Genomic DNA, 25,926 nt, shown 5'->3' with positions numbered 1-25,926 from the left:
TGGCAATATTGTAACATGAGTCACACCCGATCTTCCCTCAGCTTTTGTCTTTCTAAAGTGGCAAACACCGGTAGTAAAGCAAGTTCTTAGCCTTGGGAAAGGTGGGGATTAGTTCGCAGGATATGTCAGCACAGAGGTGAACCCTAATCCTTTGGAGAGGTGAAGTGGTTGTAGGACGGGATTTGTGCATACTGCAAATAAAGCACCTGTCATAACTGTTAAGTGCAGTTTAGGCTTTCCCGGTTCAGAGCCTTCAAGGTCAAATGCCTGGAAGTAGCTTAACCTGCTTGTAGTTGAAGGGACAAAAGATCATAATGATGCTCCTGGGAACAGATATTTTGCCTTCAAGCTGCTTTCAGAGCACTCTGACAATATGAGGTGACCTGCCTAGCTAATAAAGTTTATTCATGTTATTTAATGTGAACGTGTTTTAGTTTAAAAATAACATTTAAAAAATGCCTTTCCTCCCCGACATACAAGGAATAATATCATGTAAGCAGTTAGCAACAGGTTATTGAAGCTCAGCACAGGTGGATAAAAATGTACGGGTATACACTGCAGCTGCCAGCTTGCTTTATGCAGTGTTAGAGCAGTGGTGTTGATCTAGGGAAAAGTATTTCACAAGAATCATTATGGTTTTCATTTTTCAAAACATAAATTAAGTGCATACCTAGCTATTAAATTAATAAATGGCGCTTTATTATTCTATATATTTCATATATATGTGTTGTGGGGAAAGCTGTGGAAATTGTTCCTGTGGCGTTTTTAACTGTGTTATAGAAAAGATCTGTGATCCCATCCAATGTGCTCCCTTAGTGGTGCAGGAGCACTTGATGCAGCACAGGTTTCTTTATCCAGCTTAAAATGACAACAGGGGGATTTGTTTATGAAACATTTGTGCCTGATACAGGTTTCAGCTAGGAAATCAGTGTCCACTCTCTAAAGAAAATGTGCAGTGATACTGTCTAGCAGAGTGCACCCAGAAGCAGATAAGTCTGCAAAACAACCTGAAAACCTGCAAATTAGTGTCCTAAACTGGGCTATGATTTAAAAACTACTTCATATATCAGAAAGCTGGATTAATTGCAGCTGAAGGTCTCTTCTCAGTTGACCTCAGCTGAGCAAGTGTCCCCATGAGATACCTCTTTTCAATAGCTGCATCTGAATATTGGATGGGGCATTCTCATAACACACCCTTGATGCTGGGGCTTTAAAATTGCCTAAAAGCTTTGTGATGATTAAATTATGTAAGAATCTTCACATAACAGGTAACAGTGCTAGCTCTTCAGTAACACATAAATCCTGTGACCAGCCTCTTTAGGAACCTGTGATCACTGAGCATTTTTAAAATTAGATAAACACTTCTCTCTTAGCCCTTTGCATGTTTCTAGAAAACCTTTCTTTTTTGGGGTACTCAAGTTAACTTTAGAAATGAGTGAAATGTTTTCCTTTGAGGCCCAAGGAGTTACCTAAGAAGAGTCTTCAGTTTCCTATTTATTCTAGCTGGCATCACAGATGAGGTGAAATGTTGCTAAGAAGTTATGTTGCTGGCATCCACTAACACATGAAATTTTGTGGTTTCAGGCTCACTAAATAACTTCTGTTTTATGTCCTCTTAAGCTGAACTAACTCAAACTAGTTTGGGTTTTTTTCAAGAACAAGAACTTTTTCAATCATGCTGGTTTGGGGTTATAGAATTGTTCTGTAATGCTTAGCAGACTAAAATCTTAAATTATATAAATCCTTTGTGCTGCTTTATTTTGCATATTTATTAAATGTTGATTTATCAATATTATCAATTTTTATAAGAGAATTACGTGCCTGAATATATCTGCCTACTTTTATGTTAGATATGCTGAGCAGCTTCTTCTCTGGCTGTTCATGTAGGAGCCTTGGTGCCTCGAGTCTCACACAGCAATGCTGTATGCTTTCACATGTATAAAATGGCATTTGGGTTTTCTGTTTCAGTTCTTAATTTTAAAAATAACACCTGTTCCATCTGAAGAACCTGAGTCACTTTGATGTGTGTGCATGGGCCTTTTTCAGGGGCTTTATGCTGACCACTTCAGGCTCTTGCAGATGTCTAATACAGATACTTTGAAGTACTCTGTAGCACTGCTGCCTACTTCTTCCCTGTGTTTTCTGGGAATAGAATTATTAATATACAAATCACAGTGGCATCAAATTTAATGGGAGATGAAAGACTGCATCTAACTGATGCTGCTTCTTTTCATGCCGGCAATCATTGCACAGTGAAAAAGGATTCAGCTGCCCACCTTTTACCCTAACACACAGGAAAGTAGTCTCCTAATAGAAATCTAAATGAACTGAGATATCCTATGGAGATGATATCTCAATTCTAATCTGTTTTGCTGCTTCTTATAGTTGAAACCTACTTCTTAAATAACTGTCTTTTGTTTTTATTCTAAATCTTTCTTGCCTGATTTTGCAATAAAATATTCCAAGTTATTCATCCCATGGCATTTAAGTTTAGAAATGTACATGGCAGAAATATTGAGAGACCTGAGCAAGCAAAGGTTTTCCTGCTTATTTAGTTAACAGCTAGACAAGACCATGTCTCACTTACTAATCTCAATTGTGGGTTTTCTGAGTGGGTTTATTTTTCTCCAGAGACCTGGATATGTTATGAAAAAGACATAATATACTCATAATACTCTCACAGGCTACATAAAAATGCACACAATATTCTGATCAGTCCAGCATTACTTGACAGCTGGTACTGTCATCACACAGAATCAATCTGAAAAATGTGATATTTTTGTCACTCTATGCAGAAGATGACCTTCAGGCATCTTATTAATGTTGGTAGGAGTATAGGAGGAAAAACTTCTGGTAGTTGTATCCTTCTTGTTAGTCCCTGAAAAATTAATCTATTAATCAAAGATTTGCCATAATTCACTCCAGTTTCTTGGTATTAACTAGGCAGTGAAATGGCAGAAAAGGGCAATTTCTTCTTCAAGTAGACAGCTTTATTTTGTCCCATTTTCTTGACAAGGCATAAATTTTAGGGAGCAGTGACTCCCAGTTTGTTCAGAAAGGTGACTAAAGTTGGAAAACTGCAGAGCTTTGAAGGGTGGTGTAACTGAAGGGAAGGGTATGAAAACCTTTCATATCTTCTTCAAGGCCTTTCAAATGCAGAAATCCCACTCTTGCGCACTGAACTAAACTCTTCTACAAGATGTCCAAAACACTGTAGAACAGCAATGCTGTAAAAAGTGATTCTTGGAAAAAATAAGCTTGCCATAAAATATGGGTGATAAAAATGTGGAGGTCTGCATCCTTAGTAGGAGACAAAATACTTTGAAATCATAGACACTTGGAAAATTGACCTATCAAACAGCAGTGATAAGAGAAGGCCTGAGACAGTATGAATGAAGTAGACCTTACTTAGCTCAAGATAGACTTTTAAAGTTGCCAATATTTCAGTAGCTGCTCTGAAGTTAAACTTGACTATAGTGAAGTGTCTGGTAAATATTTAATGAAGCTTTTTTAGAAAGATTGATTCTATTTCTACTTTCCTGTACTTCACTATAACGTTTAATATGTCAAAAATTGCCAATGGTAACATTGGAGAATATTGCATTTAAAACACTGGAAAACGCTGTTGGGGCATGGTAAAGTTTTAATTTATAGCACAATAAATGAACATTCTTCTAATGCTCTTAGGAGGAGAGGGAAGAGTGCATGTTTGATTTACTTCATCTGTCTTGGCCAGCACATGGAAGTGAGCCTAAATTGTCTTTAGCCGTTAATCCTGCCTGATTTGCCAGAAAGTTTTCAGGGCCCAGAACCCTGTCTTAACAGATTAATGAATAGATATTAATCTGGGTTTCTTGAGTAAAACTCTGCAATTGTCCAGCTGTCCTTTTTCTTCTTGACCTCCTTCAAGTTGAAGGTAATTATTTTTCAGCCAGATCAATACTGATTGAATTTCGTGGGGGCAGAGTAGGAAGTGGCTGTTTAGATATACCCTGTTTTAGAGTCCCAAGTGCACCAACAATCCAAAGTACATTCCTACCCCTTTTTAATACCACAAATCTCTGTCCTGTGTTCACAGTTGTAGGTTATGGTTCTACATGTACATATTTCAAAATATGGGGTTTTTTTGTGCAGTCACTGTTTTTGTGGGTATGTCACTGCCTTTGTGGATCAGTCTTTGCCTCTGCAGAATGGGAGTGAGGGTGTCAACCTTGTTTCTAAATGGAAAAGATGTTATCTTGTTCTGTACCTATGCTAGGTTCTTTTGTCCTATTGCCCTTCTTTTTGTCTCCTCATATTCTAAATAGTTAAAGTCAGTTAATGTTTTGCATGGTGCAGAGTTCTCAAAGCTCCTACAGCTAACAAAGGCAGCCAGGCAGAGAAGAGAGATCCCTGCTGATGAACACTGTAATCTCAAGGCGAGAGCAATTGTTTCATTGGTCAAATGTATCTTATATATAGCGTCTTTGGCATCTAATAAAGGTTGAGTTATACTGTAGTTTGGGCATAATTAGTTAAAAAGTTCACTAAGTCACAAGATACAAATCAGTGGAAAAGCTTGCTTACCTAGTTTTAATACTGATGATAGCTTTTGATAAGATTATGTCTTGTGGGAGTTGTGATAGATGTTTATGTTTGTGTGAATAAATGTCAGTTTAGCTTAGTGTAGTAATTTTTTAATGTGTTCCTGTGGAAAATTATTTTTCTATGATATAATGGTTTTGTTTGAATACTGACACTCCTAATGTGGAATGAATGTGGTAAAGTAACAGGAGGGAAAGCTACTGGTTTCCCAGAGCAAGAATGATAGAAGTACCTGCTGCAGACTGACCAAAATCTGATTGCTGTAATCTCATGTCTTTCCCCAGAAGAGAAATATAGGTGGCAGTGTGATAGTTTATTGTTAAGAGCTGTTCAGCACAGCTAGCTCTCAAATTGCAAGCATAAAATATTGCTGATGTTGGGAAGGTGATAAAATGCGCTGTTTGTTTGCCAGGATTTTGAGAGTAATGGCCGTAGAAAGTTTTCATCACCCATCAAACCATTTCAGGGAAAATGGAAATATTTGGTTATCTTTGGATAGCGTCTACATTGAGAAAATCAAGCATAATTACTGTGATGGATCATTATATAGGAAGAACAATAACTTCAGGAGAATATCCCTAGGATTATACTGCCTTGAAAGGCATGACAGTGCAAAGATGTTTCTGAGAGTTCAGGTCTAATCCAGTTTAAGTGGAGCAGACAGCTTGAATGATGGCTTCTGTCTACTCTACCTTTCCTGATTAAGCAATTTAAGCTCCTGGAATGGATGGTGAAGTTGCTTTCTGTTTGGTTCAGGTTTGAGTGTAGTCCTAAACAGATCTAGATTTCTATACTAATATCATCTGACTGTATTTGTGGATCCTCTTGGCCAGTTGAAAAACAGGAAAGTTAACTTTGTTCTGAAAAACCAAATTACTTAAGAAAGGCACTCAGACAGGCCATGTTTGCAGTGCAAATGTAAGGTAATATTGAATTCCTCTAAAGATAACATTAAACTTTGTTTCTGCAGGTTGAAGGGTTTTCTATTAACATCACCATTCCAGTTGGGGGTGCTAAAAACAGTTTGCATAAGAATTTTTAAGTTTATTTTCCTATTGAAATACCAAGACTATGGATATGAAAATCAGCTTTTGTGGAAGACTTTATCTTAATGATGCAGAGAGAAGATGCTATTTCCAGATGTTTTGACACTGTCAAACATGTATTTTGTAGGTATACAGTGAAGTATGGAAAAACATAAGGATTATTTATACAAGGAAAAAAATACCAGCAGAAGAAATGTTTCTAAACACAGGCCTCAGAAACATCCCTTGAAGAGTGCATGTTTTGCTGTGAAAGTGTCTTCACAAATTCTTGTGTGTAGCAACACAGTGACAACTTTGATCTCTTCAAAAGCTGCTTCTTCAGAACAGTGTTTGGTTCTTCTATTGATCTAATTCTTTTCAAAAATGACCTCAAGAGGTGACCTGCTCTGATAAGACACCCTGGCTTGTTTTCCATGCTAGCAATGCATAGTTAGATTAAAATAAAACTAAGAACTCCAGGGTGATCACCAGTTCCAATAAAACTAAGACTGTCTCAAGCAGTGAGACAGTTCATAGTCCTTAAAGGGGGTAAACCTAATCAGTCTTCCTAATTGTTTTTTTCTGCTATGATCATTTGCAACAAATTGTGTTTGTCTCTCTTGTCAGCTGCATTTTTTCAGTTATTACTACTGTTACTTGTTCTTGTCAATATATAGCAGCAGTTTTCCTGCCTTTCCCTCTAATACTATATTTATATTTCAGGGAGTTGATCCACTTGCTCACTCACGTTTCTGAAGCTCTGCATGAAGCACAACTTAAACTCATACTGGTCATCCCTCCTGCAGTTGCAGCAGGGTGAGTATTCCATTTAGATGGCAGTTTCCAGGTGAGAAATACTTTCTTGTCTGATAAACAGTAAATTCAAAGCTTTGTTTAAAGCTGTGCAGTTTAAAAGAAGAAGAAATTATTTGGGTTTGATTGGTAGTCCTGTCTCCATGAATGTTGCAGTGAATAGTCTTGGTAACTATGTGCATTCATACGTACCTTTTAATTTTTGATGTGATAGAGGAACCAAGAAGGAGAGGTGCTATGCTGGACCTTGTTCTCCCCCACACTCCAGCTGGGGTGTTGTGAGAAGAGAGTAGAGAGACAGAATCCCCTCCCTTGACCTGCTGACCACACTTCCCTTGATGCAGCCCAGGATGTGGTTGGCTTTCCCAGCTGCAAGTGCACAGTTGGCTAACAATTGTAGACTTGGCAATGCAAGGTTATTTTTCCCCCCGCAAGTTTCCTGTCTTCCTTTAAGCTGTTCAGCAGCCTCATGCCTGCATATGAAAACTCAGTAATGTAAATCAAACAGAGAAGTATTGTTAGGTACTTTTTCAAATGTGAGTTTGTAGACAGCTAACAAAAAATATGACAATTTCTTATTTTTCTCACTTTGGGCTGTACAGCAGTATGGATAGGCTCACAACCAATATAGATTATGACAGTTTAACAGCACAGTTTCAGGACAGTGTTGTACAGCCTCCTAAATTTCTTGTAGGCTGTCACATCTTTCAGTGTACATTCATTTTCAAAGTGCCAAAAAGGCTGAGAAAATTGAATGCCTGAGCAGTCTGGTAAATGTTGCTTCTGTGACTGAACTTTTCTCTGCAATGACCTCAAGTTTTTATAGGGTTTTATGAGGAGGTCCTATGGCATGTTGAGGAAATAAAGCATTCCTGCTTACAGCTATCTGTGCAGACTTAAATGCATCTGAATTAAAAGATTCAGAGATCCTGTAGTAGGTGACTAAAAGGTTTTCTGTGTGCTGCAATTGGTTAGCATCTGCCCTATAACTGTGGTGTCACCTCTTCTGTATGTTAGTAATGTAACCTCATCCAAACCAATTCCTGAATATAACTACTTCCTACCATTTTAGGACTGTAAGCCCAGAACAGTATCTATCTAATTTTGTTCTTCAATAGCTGCCTGAAATCTGATTGCAGTTTGTTTTCTATAAAATATGTACTTGAGGGTATGTCTTATTTTTTATATTTTCCTCTGTTGCATGCTATAACTGATTTATATCCTTACAAGAAGTAGCTAGTTTAATGACAAAATCCCTTTGCTTCTGTGTGGGGCTGGCCACCTGATTTTAATAGGCAGAGAGAGAGAAACAAGAAAACAATAAATGTAGCAAAAGAAAACAATAAATTCCATGTAAATTGGTAAAGTAGACAATTTTGTAAAATATTACCTGTGCAGAGCCCTTTACTTACAGGATTGAAGGCCTAGCTACATTTTGAGGTGATTTCTTCCTATCCCTCAAGCACCTATGCTTTTACTTGTCTCTGGATCATTAATTCTCTAATTTCTGCCAGATTTCTCTGGAAAATTGTGGGCTGGTATGCCTTTGCATCACATGGCTTTTAAGTGCTGCTAATAAGTACTTTGAGTTTCTTCTGATTTGGTTAAATAAAAAATAATGCAAAATTATTATGTGTTATCTCCCGTCTGTCATTTATTCCAATCTTTCATGCTGCCCTTTTATGTCCTACATCTCATCCCAATTGATAGTTACTTTAAAAAGTAATTTTCTGTTGCTATTCATTTCATTCTTTACAGGTAAAGCAAAAAAGAACATTTTAAACATTTTTCTAAAATGCCTTATCAGTCACTGCATCACATAGTTGCTTTTCAAAATGCTAATGCATGTGCTGGTAGAATTTAAGTAATTGCTATAAACACTGTTCACGTTTGAAGTGCATTTGTGCTTTTGGAGGAAGGAAGAAAGTGGAGAATAGCACAAACCTCAACATTCCTGTTCATTGTGATACTTACTGATGGTACCAAGGTCAACTAGAGGGTCCTAAATCTGTTTTGTTTCTCTTAGTCATGTGGGGCTCTACAGTGTATTTTTTTTAATCCTTGAACAAGAGTTGGAGCCTCTATAAAACCTCTGTATTCTTAAACATATTTTGCCTGGAATTTGCATTTTTAAGGTAACTACCTTTCAGGACTATTTCTCAGATGAACACCACACAGAGGTTTGGATCTTGTGTTGTCATTGCTGCCTCCTGCTGTCCTGCATGTTGACACAATAGTGAGGTCACAGTTCTGAAACCTTTCTAAACTGGGATTTAGGGATGTACTACTAGAGCTGGAAGGAGATGCCTATCTAAAGCACAATTTTAAACCTGAAATAAATTTTACATGCCTGTTTGTAGAGGAGCTGTGAGAAATAACTGGTGTAGTTTATATAAAAGAATCTGAAAGTCTCATTCCTCTAAACCAATTATATGTATCTTTATGCATTCCTAAAGTTTTTGGGATTTATCCATAAACCTTTATGACCCAGTAGAATTCAATAATCACATTCTTTTCAATCAATAATCTTACATAAGCCACCTGTCTGTGTCTTTGATGTATGTGTTCTTATTGCATTAACAAGAAAAAGCACTTTAAGTTTTTGAGTAAATAGGCTGTTGCAAATAGATTCGTAACTTACAGTAGTATCTTTAAACACTCACAATGTCCATGTATGCTTTAAAACTTAGAAATATATTGGATTTAATTATATCAATAATCAGAATTCTGACATTTTCTTTCTACCTCACTTGACTTTTTGGATAGCAGCGGTACTTGAAAACATTTGATTTACAGGACACAAGGCTTGAACTTAAAAGTGCCTCCTACTGTGTATTAAATATCTTGTATGTTGAAACTCACTTTGTGTTTTAACACTTCCACATGGTTGAAAGTATGCTTTAATGCATCTTACATTCTTTAGTTTTTGGAATCACTGTAGACTGTTAATCAAAAATACAGCAAAAACATGTATTTGGAAATAAGCATCATCAAGAATCAAATAATATATCAGAGTTCAGTGGCTGGCAATAGACTGATAAAGGAGACATGAGCTGTATGTGGAGCATTCTACTCAACTGGGATGTTAGGACTTGAAACATTGTCCCTTTTGTGTTCTACCCTGATTAAAATTTAAAGAGAACATAGTCATATGTAAGCAGTTTATTTAGGAATTTGTAATTTAGACTCTTTTGATATGCATTAAGATCAAAGAAGTCTGTCAGCAAATGCTATCTGAAAGGAGACGCTTAAGAGCTAAAAATACTACTTTGCTGAGGGAAAACCCGTCTGGAAAATGCAGCACTGCACATGAGATGGAGTGTGGGATGCAGGAAGAAAACATGTTGGATCATCTGTTTAACTTTTCAACTTTTGCAACAAAAAGTGAGAGATATGATCATCTACTGAAACTTGCTTTAGTAACTTAAGGTTCCAGTGGTGCCTTTGGATTTTGGTTTGCTTGTAAAATGTTCTGGACTAAAAGAAAACTTTACTCTTTAAATCCACACAATTTTATAGCTTTTCACAACATTAACCAGAGGCATTTGAGCTGGCATAATCAAGAGTAATGAAGAGTTGGGAATGTGTTTGGATGGTGATTGGGAGGCAGGAACCTCTAACAAGCTTTGCTGTAACAGAGAATGCGTGCGAGCTCCCGTGGAAGAAAACAGAGATTGTGGTTTTATCCACCTGATGCCTAGGAATTGCATTATTTTCCTGCAAATGTAAATGATTTACAAGAGAGAGGAACAGCAGGAGCCAAAACTATTCCTTATGAAGCGTGTGTAATTCTCCCTTGTGGATTGCAGTCTTGCAGTTGCAGATGTCTGAAGAGACGTGCAGGGATTGCAGTGGTGTGTAAGTGGCTGCTAGAGCAGATGGTTTGCTGAAGACTTCCACTCTGTCTTTCAACAGAATGTCTCAAAAAGTTAGATTTTTACTGCTTTTACCATGCATGGACGTTGATGCACGTATAAACTATGGTTACTATTTCTATAAGGTCAGTGGGTAGCCAGGCATATTCTGTCCATTGCTGACAGTGAGTAACTCCACTGGTCCTACTAATCCTGGGCTTGGTTAAATTCCTGCCTTAAATATATGCAAATTCAGTGTTTTCTTGTGCTGCAGAAATTATACTGGGAAAAGATGTGTGGATGTTTTTACACTGGTTTCACAAGCCTCTTTCCAAATAGGATAGGTGTGCTGGAGTGAAATACCTTTATGCCTAAATATGCACTTGCATAACTATGTTGCGGGGGGGAAATAAATATGGCAAATGGACCTTGAAATGTGGTTGCACCTGTTCTCATAAGTCATAGGCATTGGGTTGGTTATTTTGTTTCTCTCAAATTCTTTATAATATTACAAATGTATTCTCAAAGCAAAAAACGAGACTTTGTATAGTAACTCTTTTGTGCCTGCAAGTAAATTGAATTTCATATGACTAGATTATTGCATGTTTTGTCCAGGTTCAGCAACCATTTTATCCACTGTTTCCCAATTACTGTCAAGAAAACAATGAGCAAGGAAAATTAAGTTTATTTACATGAGCTATCATCAGAGGGAGCATCTGTAAGGTTCCTGTTTCTTTCTGTTCTGATAAAGAACAAAGACAAAAAGTTCCTGGAAGCTGTAGTTGTTGTCTTCACAGGGATTCTCAATCTATCCATGGTTACATAACCATTGCCTTCCTGGCATTTGTAGCTTATTACAGACTTTAGACATATGATATAAATATGTTAAGTCTCAGTATACATTCATTAAAAGCTGTTCATTTTGTTAAACACAGTTTTAAATAACTCTGTATTTAGGTTGTTAGTAATTGCTTTCCTTGGGCTTTTATCATCCCCTGAAATATGATCCTTCGGGCAAAGTAGAAATAAAAATGGCATTGGTTGTGTCACTTCATAATATAATACTATACTCTTTATTGACATTTTGATGGTTAGGATATGCACTAGGCAGTTTATCCTGTGTGATGGATATCCTTTTAACACACCTCTCTTCAGGCTACAAGACAGTAGCTGCTCCTTGAATAACAGATGATTCTTTATCTCTTGATGTTGTGCAGAATCCGTAAATGATAGAAAGTAAACTGTGAAGTAAGCAAGTAAACTCAGGTGCTGAGGTGAGAGGCTGCACTGTCAGCATGATCTGTGGTGGAGCACTCCAGTGTGCTGCCCAGGGGGGTTTCCTGAACTGAAAAGCCCTCAGGGAACTCCATGAGGAGGTGAGGAATATCCAGGAGTCCAAGAGAGAAATGGGTTACAGGAATCACACTCTACCTTCCCTGGTAGAGACCTTTTAGGCAAACAGGGCACATGACACAGCAGATTCCCTGTCATCTTTCCACCTTACTGAATGTGTGACTTAAGACATAGGGGGCAATGGTGACAAGTTCCTGCCAGTTGCAGCAGTTGCATCTCCGCTGCCATTTCCCCACCTTCCCCACTTTGCCACTATTAAGAGTTTTAGAATTACAGATATAGCTACTGCTGCATTTCCGAGAAAAAATATCAAAAATCTGCTGAAAAATCTCTAAAACTCTGGGATTTTGTATGTATCAATCATAATTAAAATGCAGGAAGACAGTGTTAGAAAGAGATTGTTTCAGTTGTTTAAGAAGCCTCAGGTAACACAAAGTAGCTTTATACTTCTGGTAATTTTATCAAGTCTAGCATAATAATAACTAGATATGTCAAACCTTGATCCTTGATTTAAGTAATTTTATGCAAAATAGCTGCTGTTCTTAGCTGTGTTTTAATAACATGCTTGCCAGTACAAAGCAGAGGTGAGGAAGCAAGAGGGTTTCATTCAACCTTGTGGGACACGGTGTTGGGGATTATTGTAAGAGTGAAGCACATTGTAAACAAGCCACTGGAGCTCTTTTTGTCCTTGTGACATTCTCAAAAAATGATACTACTGTCAAATTGCATGCAGTTTAGCTAGAATAATTTTTTATCTCCTGGATAGTTTCTGACAGCACATATCAAAGCAGTATTTAAATTAAAACCAAACATGTTTCTCCCTGATAAAAAGTACACTTAATCTCACAGCTTCTAGAAAAATTTCTGTCTTTATTGAGATGCACAGCTGTAGTGCAGCTGCTTTCATTTTAAAGCTACAGGAATCCAAACTACTTTCTCTCTTCAAATATTTGAACATAATATATGTTCTTGTCTCATCAAAATACAACAAGCATCCCCAACTTTGGATTTCATATTTGCATATGTAAGGAAAAAAAAAATCTACAGCTTCTCTTCCTGTTACTTAAAACTTCTATAGGTATGTATTATCAGTATTTTCCAGCACTAAACTGCCACTTCTTCAAAATAAACATTTCAGCTACTCAGTTTATTCTTGCTGCAAAAACATTGTGGATATGAAGTACTGTCGTAAGTATCTTCAGCCTTTTCTTTGCAGAAGAATGTGCAATGAAAATTGCCGGGATCTGTGCAGTCTTCATTACTGCTATCCAGTAGCAGTTGATACCAGCTGAGTTTTGCTACTCTGCCTCATGGAATGATTGGCAGGAAGTAGACATGTTGTCCCTCCTCCTACCTAGCACTGTCATGCTCTTTTCTGCTTCTCCCATAAATATATATACATATTTGACAGAAAAGTAGGAAGCATTCATTCACACAATGAATAGCTGCTCATCGACCTCACACTTCCTCAGCCTAATGGATACCAAATTGACCAGTGTTTTGCATATGTGATAGAGAAAATAGGTGCTTTGGTCTTTTAGAAATTGATTATGAGCTTACTTGTAAGTATGAGATACTTACAATTACATTTTTGTTTTGTATCAGTAATCTGTCATCTTTAGAAACTGGTGCAGATTCAATTGCCTTACCATAACTTTGTGTATACAGAATGATATGTTTGTTGGTTTACTATTCCGGTGTATATATACTCACTGTTTTCCTTAGAGCTATTTCTAGCAAGTAGCAATTCTGATGTAGAATATGCAAGCAAACAGCAGGGTAATTTTTATGACAATGTATGGTAAACAAATTCAATGAAATTATAAGCAGCTTCTAACATGTGTCTGTTTTGGAGTGAAATGGGAACTGTCACTTACTTTTAACATCATTCACAGGGAGGACTATGTGAGACAAAATGTAGAGCTTTGAAATTTTGGTAAGTAAATAATGCCAGGGATCAAACCAGCAGGAAACATACTGTTTGTTTCAGATGAAGTTTCCAATTATCAGATTATGTCAAATAACACAGTATATTATAAAACCAACTTTGTAGGATAATCTTTATTAAGTAGAATTTTACTTTACCAATACATATACTTAATATTATGAAAGGTTAAAATATTTGTGAGAAACCTGGTCATGATAACCTTATTGTTGGAGTCACTGATACTATTGCTCAGCTTTTCTGAGCTTTCCACACGTCTAATCTTTCTGGCTTTTCTTTCCGATTTGCTGAATGAGGTCACAGAAAAGCAATGAATTCTAAAAATTGTGTTTATTTATTGTAGAGTTACTAAGTATATACCATATATGCTCTGTATGCTTGCTGTTGCTGATAAATAAATTTGATGCTGGAAGACAATCTCTTTGGACAATCAATATACAGAAAATGGGACTTGTGAGGGAAAATCTGAAAGCTAACTATGCACAGTTTCATTTTTTTTTCCTAGCTGGTAATAACACTTTGCCCTTCATTATTCTCATAGTTGTCCATCTTCCTGTGAGTATCCTACAAAAAAAAGGGACTGTCAGGAGTATGGAGAGTACTGTTACATATCAAGGGATTTTGTAGTCAGGCCCTGTGCATGAAATTCAGCACTCAAGAAGGCACAGAAATCACCTAAAAGTAAAAGGGCTGTCTAAGCTAATTGACCAATGTAGTAATTTTTATTGCATGTTAGAGAACCTGTATACTATGTTTGATTTGGATCACAAGATAAAACTTGAGATATGAGTTTATACTGAGGAGAACAGAAAGCTCAGTAGGAAATTATTGCTCACTACTGAGTAATAGTTACTGGAGCAAGTTTAATAATGTCTTCAAATTATGGTAATACTATGATAATCCTACTCAGTCATGCTACTGAGCTCATGTTTTTTCCCTGTATAAAGGCTCAAAATATAGGTCTGTCAATCACATCTCTTTTTAAAGTGAATGCTGTTAGTGACAGTAAATCTGGCTGCTTTTAATGGCTCTAAACTACATCTGTTTCCCTTGCTGATGACTTCCCTGGTTATGCTGCTGTTTGTTGGGCTGCCAGCTCAGTTCAGCGTGGCTCTGACTGCAGCCATGAGATGTTCTATGCATTTTGCATAGATTCAGAAAGGACTCAAGAGGAACAAATAGATTCTTAGAACTGGCTCTTGTAAAGTCTATACCTTACAATATAAAATCAATGCAACAAAGGTCTGACTCTACTGGGATCTTCTGAAGCAAGTGCACACATGTGGTTTTGAATTCCCGCTAAGGAGAATAATTAAAATAATCTGTAGGTCAGCTAACAACAGTCAAAGAGAAGGAAGGGTAGAATGCATTCCTCTACCTATCTGTCATTTGTAGCTCTACCAATTCTGAACAAGCTGGTGTAGAGAAATTACTACATAAGTTTCAGTATTAAGTTGGAAAACTTTCCCAAAAACCAAAACAAGAAAAATGGTAAGCATTTTATGCAAGGAGGAATTAAGGCTACATTTGGTGTGTTAGATTTTTTTAAATTAGGCTCATATGTTCCAGAGTACAAGCTTGTTTTGCGTGATGTTCTGCTATTGCAGTATGGCTTGCCTGGGCATTAAGCCCTGGCATGAAAGGCACTAGAATAGTTTGGAAATTAGGAGAAGCAAATGGTGACACAGTGGATGTTCATTTGTGCATAGTCTTTCTTAAATGGCTCCTCTGAAGAGACTGAAGCTACGTAACAGAAACAGCATGAAAGGAGAAGAGTTGACCTTCCAAAATATGGAACTGGTAAATACAAGTGTCAAAATAAATTTTTTCTTCTTTGGTAGTCAGATTGTCTGGTTTTAGATACACTATATTTTTCAAGTAACTTAAGAATTTGTAAGCGACTGGTTTGCCAGCATGTCTCAGCTCCGAGGACAGCAGTTTTCAGGCTTATTTGTCCCTAGCCGTCTGCTGAGATTTCATGCTTTCTTTTCAGGGCATATATTGCTTGGCATGTTTCCCCTTCTTGACTTCTGCTACTGGTTTAAACCAGATGGGCCACAGGTAATTAGTTTGGCTTCATGGAAACTGTGTAGGCTACTCCATGGCAAGAACAGACCCTGTGTTTTTCCCTTTTTGGAGAGCAAGGACTGCAAAAGCAACAGCTGGGATGGGATGTGTGAATTAAAGAAGAGTGCCAGCCCTTAAGTTGTGCAAAAAATTCATTAGGTACAGAGATACCATTCTGCTTCCTGATAACAATATAGCAAGTTTTCACTTGTCAGTCTCTTAAAATTCACAGTTCCCCAGTGATATGAAGCACTTGGAGTGTATGAAGGAACTACTCCCAGGACTTCTGTGTTGTGAATCTGTACCCCTCACTTGTAATTTTCTTGTTCGTCGAGCTGTGTAGGTTTTGTTGGCTTTAAAATACCTATATTAATCTTTCCTATCTGAGAATTTGGTAAAGAGATTTTTGCCATTGAGAAAATTTGAGCACAGTCGGTAATATGATTTGTGTTTTTCAGTAGAGATGTTTGTTTACTTTAAATTGTGATCTTTTCTGAGGTTGAGGGGATAGTCCTTATGCTCTGTAGGCATCTGAGCGTCAGCATTGCTATCAGGAAATTAGTGCTCCAGACAAAGACAGTGCACAAGTAGGCTTGCAGGTTTTTGCTTTTGAATTTAAACTACTATTTAAAATAGTATTGGAAGGTGCAAATTTAAAAAAAAAATAAAGAAAGAAGTCAAAATAAATTATAACTACATTACTTTTACTGGAAGTTTAACTAGCAAACTCTTAAAATTTACAAATGAATGGATATCAGAACTCCCAGACTACCTACACCTTTAGAAGATTCTCCCTAATGTCTAACCAGGTTTGCTCAAGCAATTATCTTGGGATATTCAAACTGCTGCAACTCATTACAAATGAACTGTTGAACTGTTTAGTTTCCATTAAAATTCTGCTTTTTAATTTGCTCATTCTTTTATAATTTGTGTCTCTTGGGATGTTGTTTCTCTGACTTATTAACAATAAGGTGCCCTTTCATATTACACAAGCAAAATGTGATTTGGAGATGTTAAGATGGGCTTTAGATGGGAGGGGAGAGAATCTCCTGCTTTTGTTTCTGTCTTCATCTGTTCCAGCACTTTAGTGGGAGAGTGTTCTCAGAGTAGAACCGGATGAATAACCATGACTAGAAGAGTGTATGTGACCAGAGGTGATTGCACTGTTTTTTTTGGAATAACCTTTCAGTTTGATTTTTAATTCTATTTTAAGAGGGATAAAACTTTTGTACGGAGATTGTTGCATACATAAAAAGTGAGGAGGAGAAATTTATAATAACTTAGCATTTGTATTGTTTCTCCTGAAATGAACTGACCTTAACACTATGGTACAATGGACATTTTTTGAGTTTGAAATGTACAGTCCCTGATTTGTATATTGATCTGGGTTTTTAGGCCACGAGATTAGATACTGTGTTTGGATCGTGTTTCACCCCTTGCAATATTTTGGCCTTAGAAAGGAATTAGAAAAAAAGAAATCTGTATTTCAAAGGCTGATGAAGATACTTGAATTTACAGTAAGCATGTGCATTTCTGAAATGCCTGAGTAACATGCATCTCTGCAAAAACCTTGATCTGTGGTCTGGGAGGATGTGCTCACAGAGGGAGAGAGGTCAGAGGTGGAGAACGTGCTGTACTTTTTGCAATCTCCATTCAGCTGCATGGAATTCATCCCCCACTATGTAGTAAATCTGCTTTTGTCTACCTGAGGATCTCTCTTTTGTTGGTTAAACATTCAGTATGGTCATGTTCTTTTGACAGCAGGGATTAGATCTGTAATTACGTTCATGACTTTGAACAGCAGTATTGTTTCAAGGTCCTGTTGCTTACTTGGCCATTTCATACAATGTTGTTGTAGACAGACCTTAATTCTCTTTTTAGACTGATTTCTGAAATAATAAGGTGTCGGTAAGCTTTCTCTCTTACATTTTTCATCTCTTTACTAAAGCTTCTTTGGCTTTTGACCAGTTTCAAGCCACATTGACATAGGCATAGAATTTTAATAATCAGGTTCCTGTTACTTCATGAAAATACACAGCTGGACAGATGAAGATAAAAAAATAATTTTTTTCCCCAAGTCCCAGCTGTAAGAGTATTTTTTCAGAAAAGGAAATGGTTTCAGATTGAACTTGGTTACACATTTGACTGTTTAATTATCAATGCCTATAATTGTGAGATGAACAGGGTAGACATTTAGGTCTTTCTTCTATTTTCTATAGAACAGATTTCATGCAGGAAGAAACAGTGAATTTTTATTCAGTGATTGTGCATTAACTGAATTCAGTGGTTTGTGTTCATAAAATGCAGTAGCATTATATTGTAATGCTCCTATCTGCAATAAGCTATGAAAACCAATAATATCTTGTGGTGAAGAAAGATTTGCAAACAGTTTCTTTACAGAAAATTATACATGACAAGAAAATTAAGTCATTACTGAGCAGCTGACTTCTGAAATAGAGTCATAGGGGAAACAGAAAATCAATCAGTTTTCCATTATGAAGGCTATTCAAAGATGAGGATACAGGAAACTTCTCTTTTATAAAGGAGGGTGAAGGTGAGGTAACCCTACAAGAATGTAGTTTGAACTTGCACAATATAGCAGTCAGTTAAAAGACCTTTTTTCTCCTTATTTCATTTTGAGAGTAATTGTAGTGAGACAAGAAGTAATTGAGAATGTAGATTCATTTGAAGGTAAATGAAAGCAGCTTTCATTGTTGAAGTATTTTTCCCAGTCTTTCAATATAAAAGACTACGAACTAAAAACCTGACAAAAATACTTATCAGTAAAGCATTAACAGGATTTTTGAGACATATGACTGTATGCAATTCGAAAGATTTGGGTAATAAACCTTCCAGGCTGTGAAACAAACCCCTCTACATTTATTTTAGATCTGAAAAGATAGAATAGCGAAAAGAGGCTGTGGAATTCTAAGCTGTGCATATGGAAATACCAAGGAAAATAGGTGGTTTCTATTAAGTCTGTGATGTTGTCCCCATAATAGAGATTTTTTTATATACATGTGGCAGTGTACCATTGGGAAATGTTGACAGATTCTCAGGAATGTGTGCAAATAAGACTTATGCTCTCAGGGGAATCATCATTCTGTGAGTTCTGCCAGGTTGCCATTGCTCTCTTACTTGAAGGGGAGAACTTGTAGAGATTATGTTGCATTCCTGAGGCTTTTTTACAGGAAAGATTTCCGTGGATGTTGTGTAAGGCAGCTTCTTTACTGTTTGTTAAAAGGAAAATATGTCACAGAATAAAAAATGTCCACTTAAAGGTAAAACAGCAATGAACTGGAAAGGAAAACTCTCATTTTCTCTTTGCAGTATGCTTTTGTTCTTCCACCCCCTTTCTGCACACCCAGCAGTCCCATGGCCTGTTTTCTGTCCTTAGTGTTAATAATTTCCTTGGACTGATAATTTCTACTTGTAGAAATTTTTGTAGAGATTTTGTAGAAAGCTATCTCTCTGAATTCCTGTTGTATGGTGCCTTATCCCTGAAATGTTGAGCAGGAGTGACAGACACTTTTAAGATTAATTCCAGATATGTGTTCTTACAGGGCTAAGTCCGTATTTCTTACACATTATAAAATACTGTAAAGAATAGATACTGTACCCATTAGAAAGTCTTCTTGGTCCAAGAAATTTAAGTGAGTGTTTACATTTGGCTAGTATTTTAGAAATATAATCCTACAGATTTTTCTAGAAAATAGAAAATTGAAAAATATGGGGTAAATATCATTCTATATTAACAGTTGTTTCAAACCAGAGAGAAGAAAAAAATAAAGCTTCATTTCTTTGAGAGATGCTTTTCCTTTTCAATAGCAAGGAAAACACATTCACCACAAAGTGTTAGTTTAAAATATTAATTGTATAATTTAGAGGATACAAACTGATTTTCCTTTTCCTATGGAATTTTATATCATCCTCATTACCAGTGTCTGAGCATTTTCAAGTCACTCTGTGACAGACCTGATACCTGTCACACTTTTGATGACTTTTCTTACAGAGATTTGCTTGTGCACTTCATACTTTGCATTGTTATAGTCTTGCTTAGGTATTTCCCTTGCCTGAAATGTGCTTGCCAGGCAAAACCACATATCCTGTACTGAAAGTAGACCATGAAGTGTAAGATAAATTTTTGGATCCTGAATTGTCAGTCAGAAAAGTAGGTTGAGTGATGACTCAAGTCTGAACACTTCCTAGCTTTGCATTTGCTTTTCTCAAGAGCATTTATCATTGCCAGAGAAGCTCTTTCATGAAAACATGGAAATCATATTGTGTAAAGAAGACATAAAAATGCAATATAATGCCTGGTTGCATAGGTTGAGACATAATATGGCACTGCCACATTGAGACTGCTTTGAGAGGGGCTAAAAACCCCAATGCTTTCTCAATAGTAGTGCAGACCAAACCTGTAACTATGAGGCATTGCCTGAGTAAGTTTAAGGGCTATTTAATAGTAAAAACCCATCAAGTATCTCAGATTTTTAAAAAAATATATAGTTCTTGTTAAAAGTATAAGGCAATGGTTTTCAGTAATCCCAGAATAATCAGTCTTGTCCTTTTGTCTTTCCTTTCTTCCCAGTATTTGTTTCATTGGGGTACACACTGAGGAGCCAGGCTTGGTTGTAGAGTCAACTTATATAGTTCAGATTTTCAATTGATTATAATTTGCATGCATGTATTTTGTTCAAGCCAAATTACTGAAAACCCCCGTGAATGATGAATAGCAACAGTTGATACTAGGAGGAATACTGGGGAATTTCAACCCCTTGAGGATATTCATAGCTAAAACTGGTTTCATCCCAGTGCCCTGCGCTCCAGTGGGTCAGGGCAATGTCACCAGGCTCATCACTTGTGTGACCTCCCCAGTCCCCCTGCGCCATGGAACAGTGCTGCCCCAGGGAGCAAGTCCTGGCATGGGACAATCCAGGAGCTGGAGTTTCAGGGCCGGGGATTGAGGGGCTGGGGCTGGGGGTACCAGCTGTGCCCCCCTTTCTCCATCCTGTCTTCATTCTTCTCCACCCCTCCTGCATCATAATACTTCTCCCAGCTCTGGGAGGGTTTCACCATCTTGGGAGAAGAGTTTGGGTCTGGTTTTGCAAATGGGCCGGGAGGAGCCCTGCTTGCTCAAGACCAGTGGAAGTTTTAAGAGCAGATTTGGAGAGCAAACTCAGTTGTTGATCTCACCTCTCCTTCTGCAGTGTCTCTTAATCTTCTTTATAAACTTTTGAAATTAAACAAACCATGTTAAAAATCCCAGGTGAAAGTGAAGTATGTCCCAGTTTAGCAGACTGGAAATATTCAGCAAACTGGTTAAGTTACGCCGAATTCTCTCCAAAACAGTGGGATTTAGGCTTGAGTGTTTTAGCAAACTAGAGTAACTCTAAATACAGGCTCTTTTTTTTGGTCTTTATGGAGGTTGAAACCTTAGGAGAAGGTTCTTCACCCAGAGGGTGATTGGGAACAGGCTCCCCAGGGAAGTGGTCACCGCACCAAGCCTGACAGATTTCAAGATGTGTTTGGACAATGCTCTCAGGTCGTGGGGAGATTGTCAGGACTATCCTATGGCTGGCCAGGAGTCGGACTTGATGATCCTTGTGGGTCCCTTCCAACTCAGTACATTTGATTCTATGTACATTGCTAATAAATGATGATGAAACCTCTGCCAGTTCACTGACTATTTTGGAAATGGTATTCAAAGTTTGGAAGAATGACAAGCTTTTGACTTAGACTTGGAAAGTATTGCCTTCATGGACTTTGCATATTCTGTGCCAAGTCTCCTGACTTTTTTGTGCTGGATTTCTCAACAAAGTAGTCAGTAGAACATACCTGCCTTTGAGTTTTCATAAAAATCAGAATGACTGGAAAACCTCCATTTTGAAGTATAATAGCTGTTGAAAAAATATTTAGGTTTTATCCTCGAACACCAGTTTTCTTGAGTCAGAACAATTCTAAAGGCATGAATCAAGTAGTCCAGTGGAGTTTCTAGTTTTGTTCCAGTGGAGTTTCCCAAAGTGCTTGACTAGAGCAGAGCTGACTGGTGGTACTCATTGGACTAATGAGTGGTGCTTGTTTTTTTGAAGAGTACTGCTGTTTTAGCACTATACATTAATGGACAAAGTATATTCATTGTTGCTGGGATTGTTCCAAGTTGGAAATTTGTGCCCTTGTCACACAGATGGCATTCCTTTGTAACAGAAGTAGTTGAGTTACCAAATTGCTTTGGAGAAAATTGAGGCAATAGCCATTTTAACCTGTGGGTTTATTCTTAAGTTACACATGCAAATTTCATTAAAGTACTACCTGGCTAAATCTATAAAGCAATCCAACTTGTCCTAATATCTAATACACATTATAATTACTTTTTATGTTTTTCCCTTCAGGAGTAATCACAATCAATTTACTGAAAATGTGTTTTGATGAAGTTTGCATTGGGAAATTGCTTTGCCTACAGACATCCAAGTTGCCATGACATTGTTTCAAAGATGTATTTATTATTTTTATTCTTGTAGAACAGCTGTAGTTTGCAATTCCAGTACATTACAAGCAGATGACTGTAAAAACACCTGAAGTTCACCAGTAGTGTCCAGAAGTGAAGATTTTTTTTTAAATTTGTTACAACCCTTGAAGGAAAAGAAGGTGATTTCTCCTTCCTGACCAGTATATCACTGGTTCTGAAAATCTGACAGGCATGTTATGTGATTTAATCTGCCCCACTTCGTAACCTGCATTTTGTTCACCTCTTTCCTTATGCAGTGGAATAGAGAGTCCTTGGGAACTGATAAATGAACACTGTTATGCTCTGGTGATTCATGCAGCACATATTGTTGGATGTAGAATTTGCACACTGATCCAAAAGGGATAAAGGTCAAAATATGCGATTTTTCTGTTTATTACTTGCATCTGTCACTGAACATCTTTTTGGTTTTTACATTTAAGATGGAATGTGAGTGGTTTTAAAAGCATACCTTGCCTGGACAAGGCTTGGCTTCTAATTTCTAGATCAAGTAGCAATTTCTGATACTATTGGGAAAGTCTGGATCCTCCAGTTTCTCCTCTCTGCTCTCTATAGGATTCTTGTACAGTAGTGTTAGTCTGCCTCTTAAATGGCAGAGATTCACCACAGAGTTTGTAGCTGTAAAATTACATTTTTTCCCTTTTGTCTTCTTTTGCAGTGTCCCCCTATGTACACAGCTGTCCCAGATTATTTGGCACAATATCCTACTTCTCTACCTGTTTGTCTCATATTAATATGCTTCACAGGCCTCTGGCTGAGGACAGGGTTCTTCTGGCAGTAGCTTCTCCATTTTAGTCCAGTCCCATCTTTGCAATGTGATTAAAGTTGCCTTATGTTGCCTGCTGTGCTGTTTGTGCTGCTATTTTGAAATTACAAATTCTCTTTGAAACAGATTCAATGTTTTCAGGCAATTTTTGAGAATTAATTGTTTCCATCTGGAATGATTGAAGGAAGTCAATAGCCTTTCTGAGTCCGAAACAGAAAAAATATACACCCTCCCACCCATGAAGATAAGGTAGATATTAATCCAGGTCTATATTTTGTAAATCAAAAGTAAACAAGGGGGAAGAATGGTTTTCTGTATTGCATACCACGGTATGCTGAAAGCATAACTCAACTGTTGTCTAGAAAAGGTCATAGAATGGATTTCTTCTTTTGTCTCCCCTACCCAAAGAAAGAAATGGATCTGGTTTTGTCTAAAGAAAACAGATTTTCTTTCTTAGGTATGGTATAAACTGAAATTGCTCTTTTTGAGGTGAATAGAAAAATTACCTTTGGTTTCTATTTTTCTATTAACAGCTGCACCCATCCATTTATTTAGGTATGCCTCAGAGAACTTAGTTTTGTAAGTGTCAAAACCAGTTCAACAGCCCAAGCAATTAAAGATTTTGTAAAAGCTTTTAGAGTTCAATTGATTGCTACCTAAGGCAATTTACTTAGTCCACAGCCCTTACAATCACTATTGTAGCCATACTGGAAATGTTAATTTGGTAAGTATGCTGTGGAAGTATGATTCTTCCCACTGGCCACCTACACAGCATTGAATTTATTTCTTATTTTTTTTAGCTGTTTATTACAAAAATGGCACTGAAATACATATATTTTTTTTACCACCTCAGAAGGAAAGATTTTTCCTATGTGATCAAATGGTATGAAACTCAAAGGAGAGAATAAGTCTGGTTGTTGTAGTAATTTATGTCTTGCTGTTTCTGTTTTGCTTTGTTTTGAAAGGACCAACCAGCCAGGAATGTTTACAAAGAAAGAATTTGATCAGTTGGCCTCAGCAATAGACAGCTTCAGTCTCATGACTTATGACTATTCAGCACCTCATCGGTAAGACTCCATCTGACATCAGAAAGATCTTTGAAGGAGCTGATTCCTACTTAGATCTGTTAAATCTATAGTACAAGTTCATTTTTGTCTAGAAAAGTGGGTAGTGCTTTGTACTTGTATGATACTAAAGTTCTTGATTAGTAATTAAAATAGACAATTTTTCCAGAAGCTGATAACTCAGTACATTTTTAACAGCAGTGTGTATCCAGGGTTTGGATATTATGAAAGACTTTGTACTCCAGCTAAAAAGGCATCCTTTTAAAATTATAATCTGACACTCTTTTCCAGGCCAAGTTCTTTTGCGTTATTTAGCACAGTTCTGCAGGATAGGTGCACTAATAATCTACCAATAATAACATTGTCAAACAAAGCAGTTTTAAACAATTGATGCATCATTTGCCTTTAAATATGAGCACAGTTCCCAGCAACATTGCTCTGCTGTATTATCATGTTGAGTTTTAATGGCATAGGCATCATGAAGGCTTTGAGGCAGATAATTAGTAGGGAGTAGCAGATGTTGATAGGATGTACTCTTCAGTTACCATGCTAGTGAGTGATGTTAATGCTTGAGAGAGAGCCTGCTCTCCTCTCCAGTGAGGTAGGAATTGAATGAGCGCAATATCCTGATGTTACATACATGACAATTCAATTACTCTGTGTATTAAGGCTATACTCTTTTTCTTCATGTAGCTTTTTATTAGATACTTAGTAGGTTTTTTCCCATGAATAAGTGTTACACAATCATTGAAACTTGTCTTGCTTACCAGTCAGTAATTTTAGAGTTCCTCTGCAAGTAAATGGCAGATTTTGTCCCAGTACATTTTGCCAGTTTGCAGTAAAAACTTTGAGGAAAAAAACTGAAATCATACAGAGTTTTGAATTATAGCATAGGAATTGTGCAAGACTCAGTAACAATGTGCTGAGGGAAACCTTTTCTTAACCATAGGAAGGAATTCTCTGTCCCTTCACCTTAGAATTGAATCCAAAAGTCAAGAGTGGTGCAATCATGTTTTTTGTATCAGCACTTCAAGCTATTGAAGAATGTTCATTTAACCTTCATAGAATTATAGGTTCATCTTCACTGATTTTTGTATGCTATAATTTGTTCTTTACAATTAAACTGGTCAAAAAGAGAAGGCTAAGTATGAGCATGTACTTTTTCTGACAACCTGTTTGATTTTTGCTGACTTGACAGACCTGGTCCAAATTCCCCGCTTCCCTGGGTACGAGCTTGTGTTGAACTACTGGATCCTGATTCAAAATGGAGGAATAAAATACTTTTAGGACTGAATTTCTATGGTATGGACTATTCTGCTTTGGGAACCTCTGGGGAGCCAATCCTTGGCAGCAGGTATGACTTCTCTGGATATTAAGTACTTCTGTATGATATAGTCTCACAAAAATTAGAAATTCACAAGTGTTCTTGTTTAGAATTATGGATGAGTTAGAAACACAGAAATGGCAAAAGTGATAAATCTGAACATTAAATAGTAGCTCACCAGTTAGAGTAAGACTTATAACTTCTCTTCCCTGTACAGAAAAGCAGATAGATGGCACAGTTATCCTGTCAGAACTGTTATGCAAAAATGGTTTGTGTAGTTTTCCCTCTTTCCTCTATTCATGCTTGTACATGCAGGTTGCCATCTTTGTGTTAAAAATGTTCAGCAATATTCTCTTATGCTCTGTATCATTTTGGGGGTTCCTGCAGTTGTCCTAATGATTCTTGCTCTCAGCTCCTCAAGTTGTTACCTGCTATTTTGAAATTTGATACTGTTTTCCAACAACAATATGCCACCAAGTTTCTTTGTGTTAGAAAAAGCTGCAATAAGCTCACCTGGAGACAAAACTCTATAACAAGATAAAGGGAAATATTCCAAAGCCAGCTTGAAATTTTATATTGATTCTCAGAGGAAAATGGTTGTTTTT

General features: G+C 37.1%; 1 protein-coding gene across 1 annotated transcript in view; it reads left to right on the top strand.

The window, feature by feature from the left end:
- The window catches only part of CHID1 (chitinase domain containing 1), a 105,531-nt gene that overhangs the window by 16,856 nt on the left and 62,749 nt on the right, over window positions 1–25,926 (top strand). The window contains exons 9-11 of the mRNA XM_033061614.2: window positions 6,333–6,425; window positions 23,899–24,000; window positions 25,196–25,351. Coding sequence (XP_032917505.1) covers window positions 6,333–6,425; window positions 23,899–24,000; window positions 25,196–25,351 — 351 coding nt within the window. The remainder of the gene's footprint in view (window positions 1–6,332; window positions 6,426–23,898; window positions 24,001–25,195; window positions 25,352–25,926) is intronic.

The sequence above is a fragment of the Catharus ustulatus genome, chromosome 6 (genome assembly GCF_009819885.2).
Source record: "Catharus ustulatus isolate bCatUst1 chromosome 6, bCatUst1.pri.v2, whole genome shotgun sequence".
NCBI lineage: Eukaryota > Metazoa > Chordata > Aves > Passeriformes > Turdidae > Catharus > Catharus ustulatus.
The sequence above is the reverse complement of the archived record's forward strand: the minus strand, read 5'-3'. Positions and strand labels throughout refer to the sequence as shown.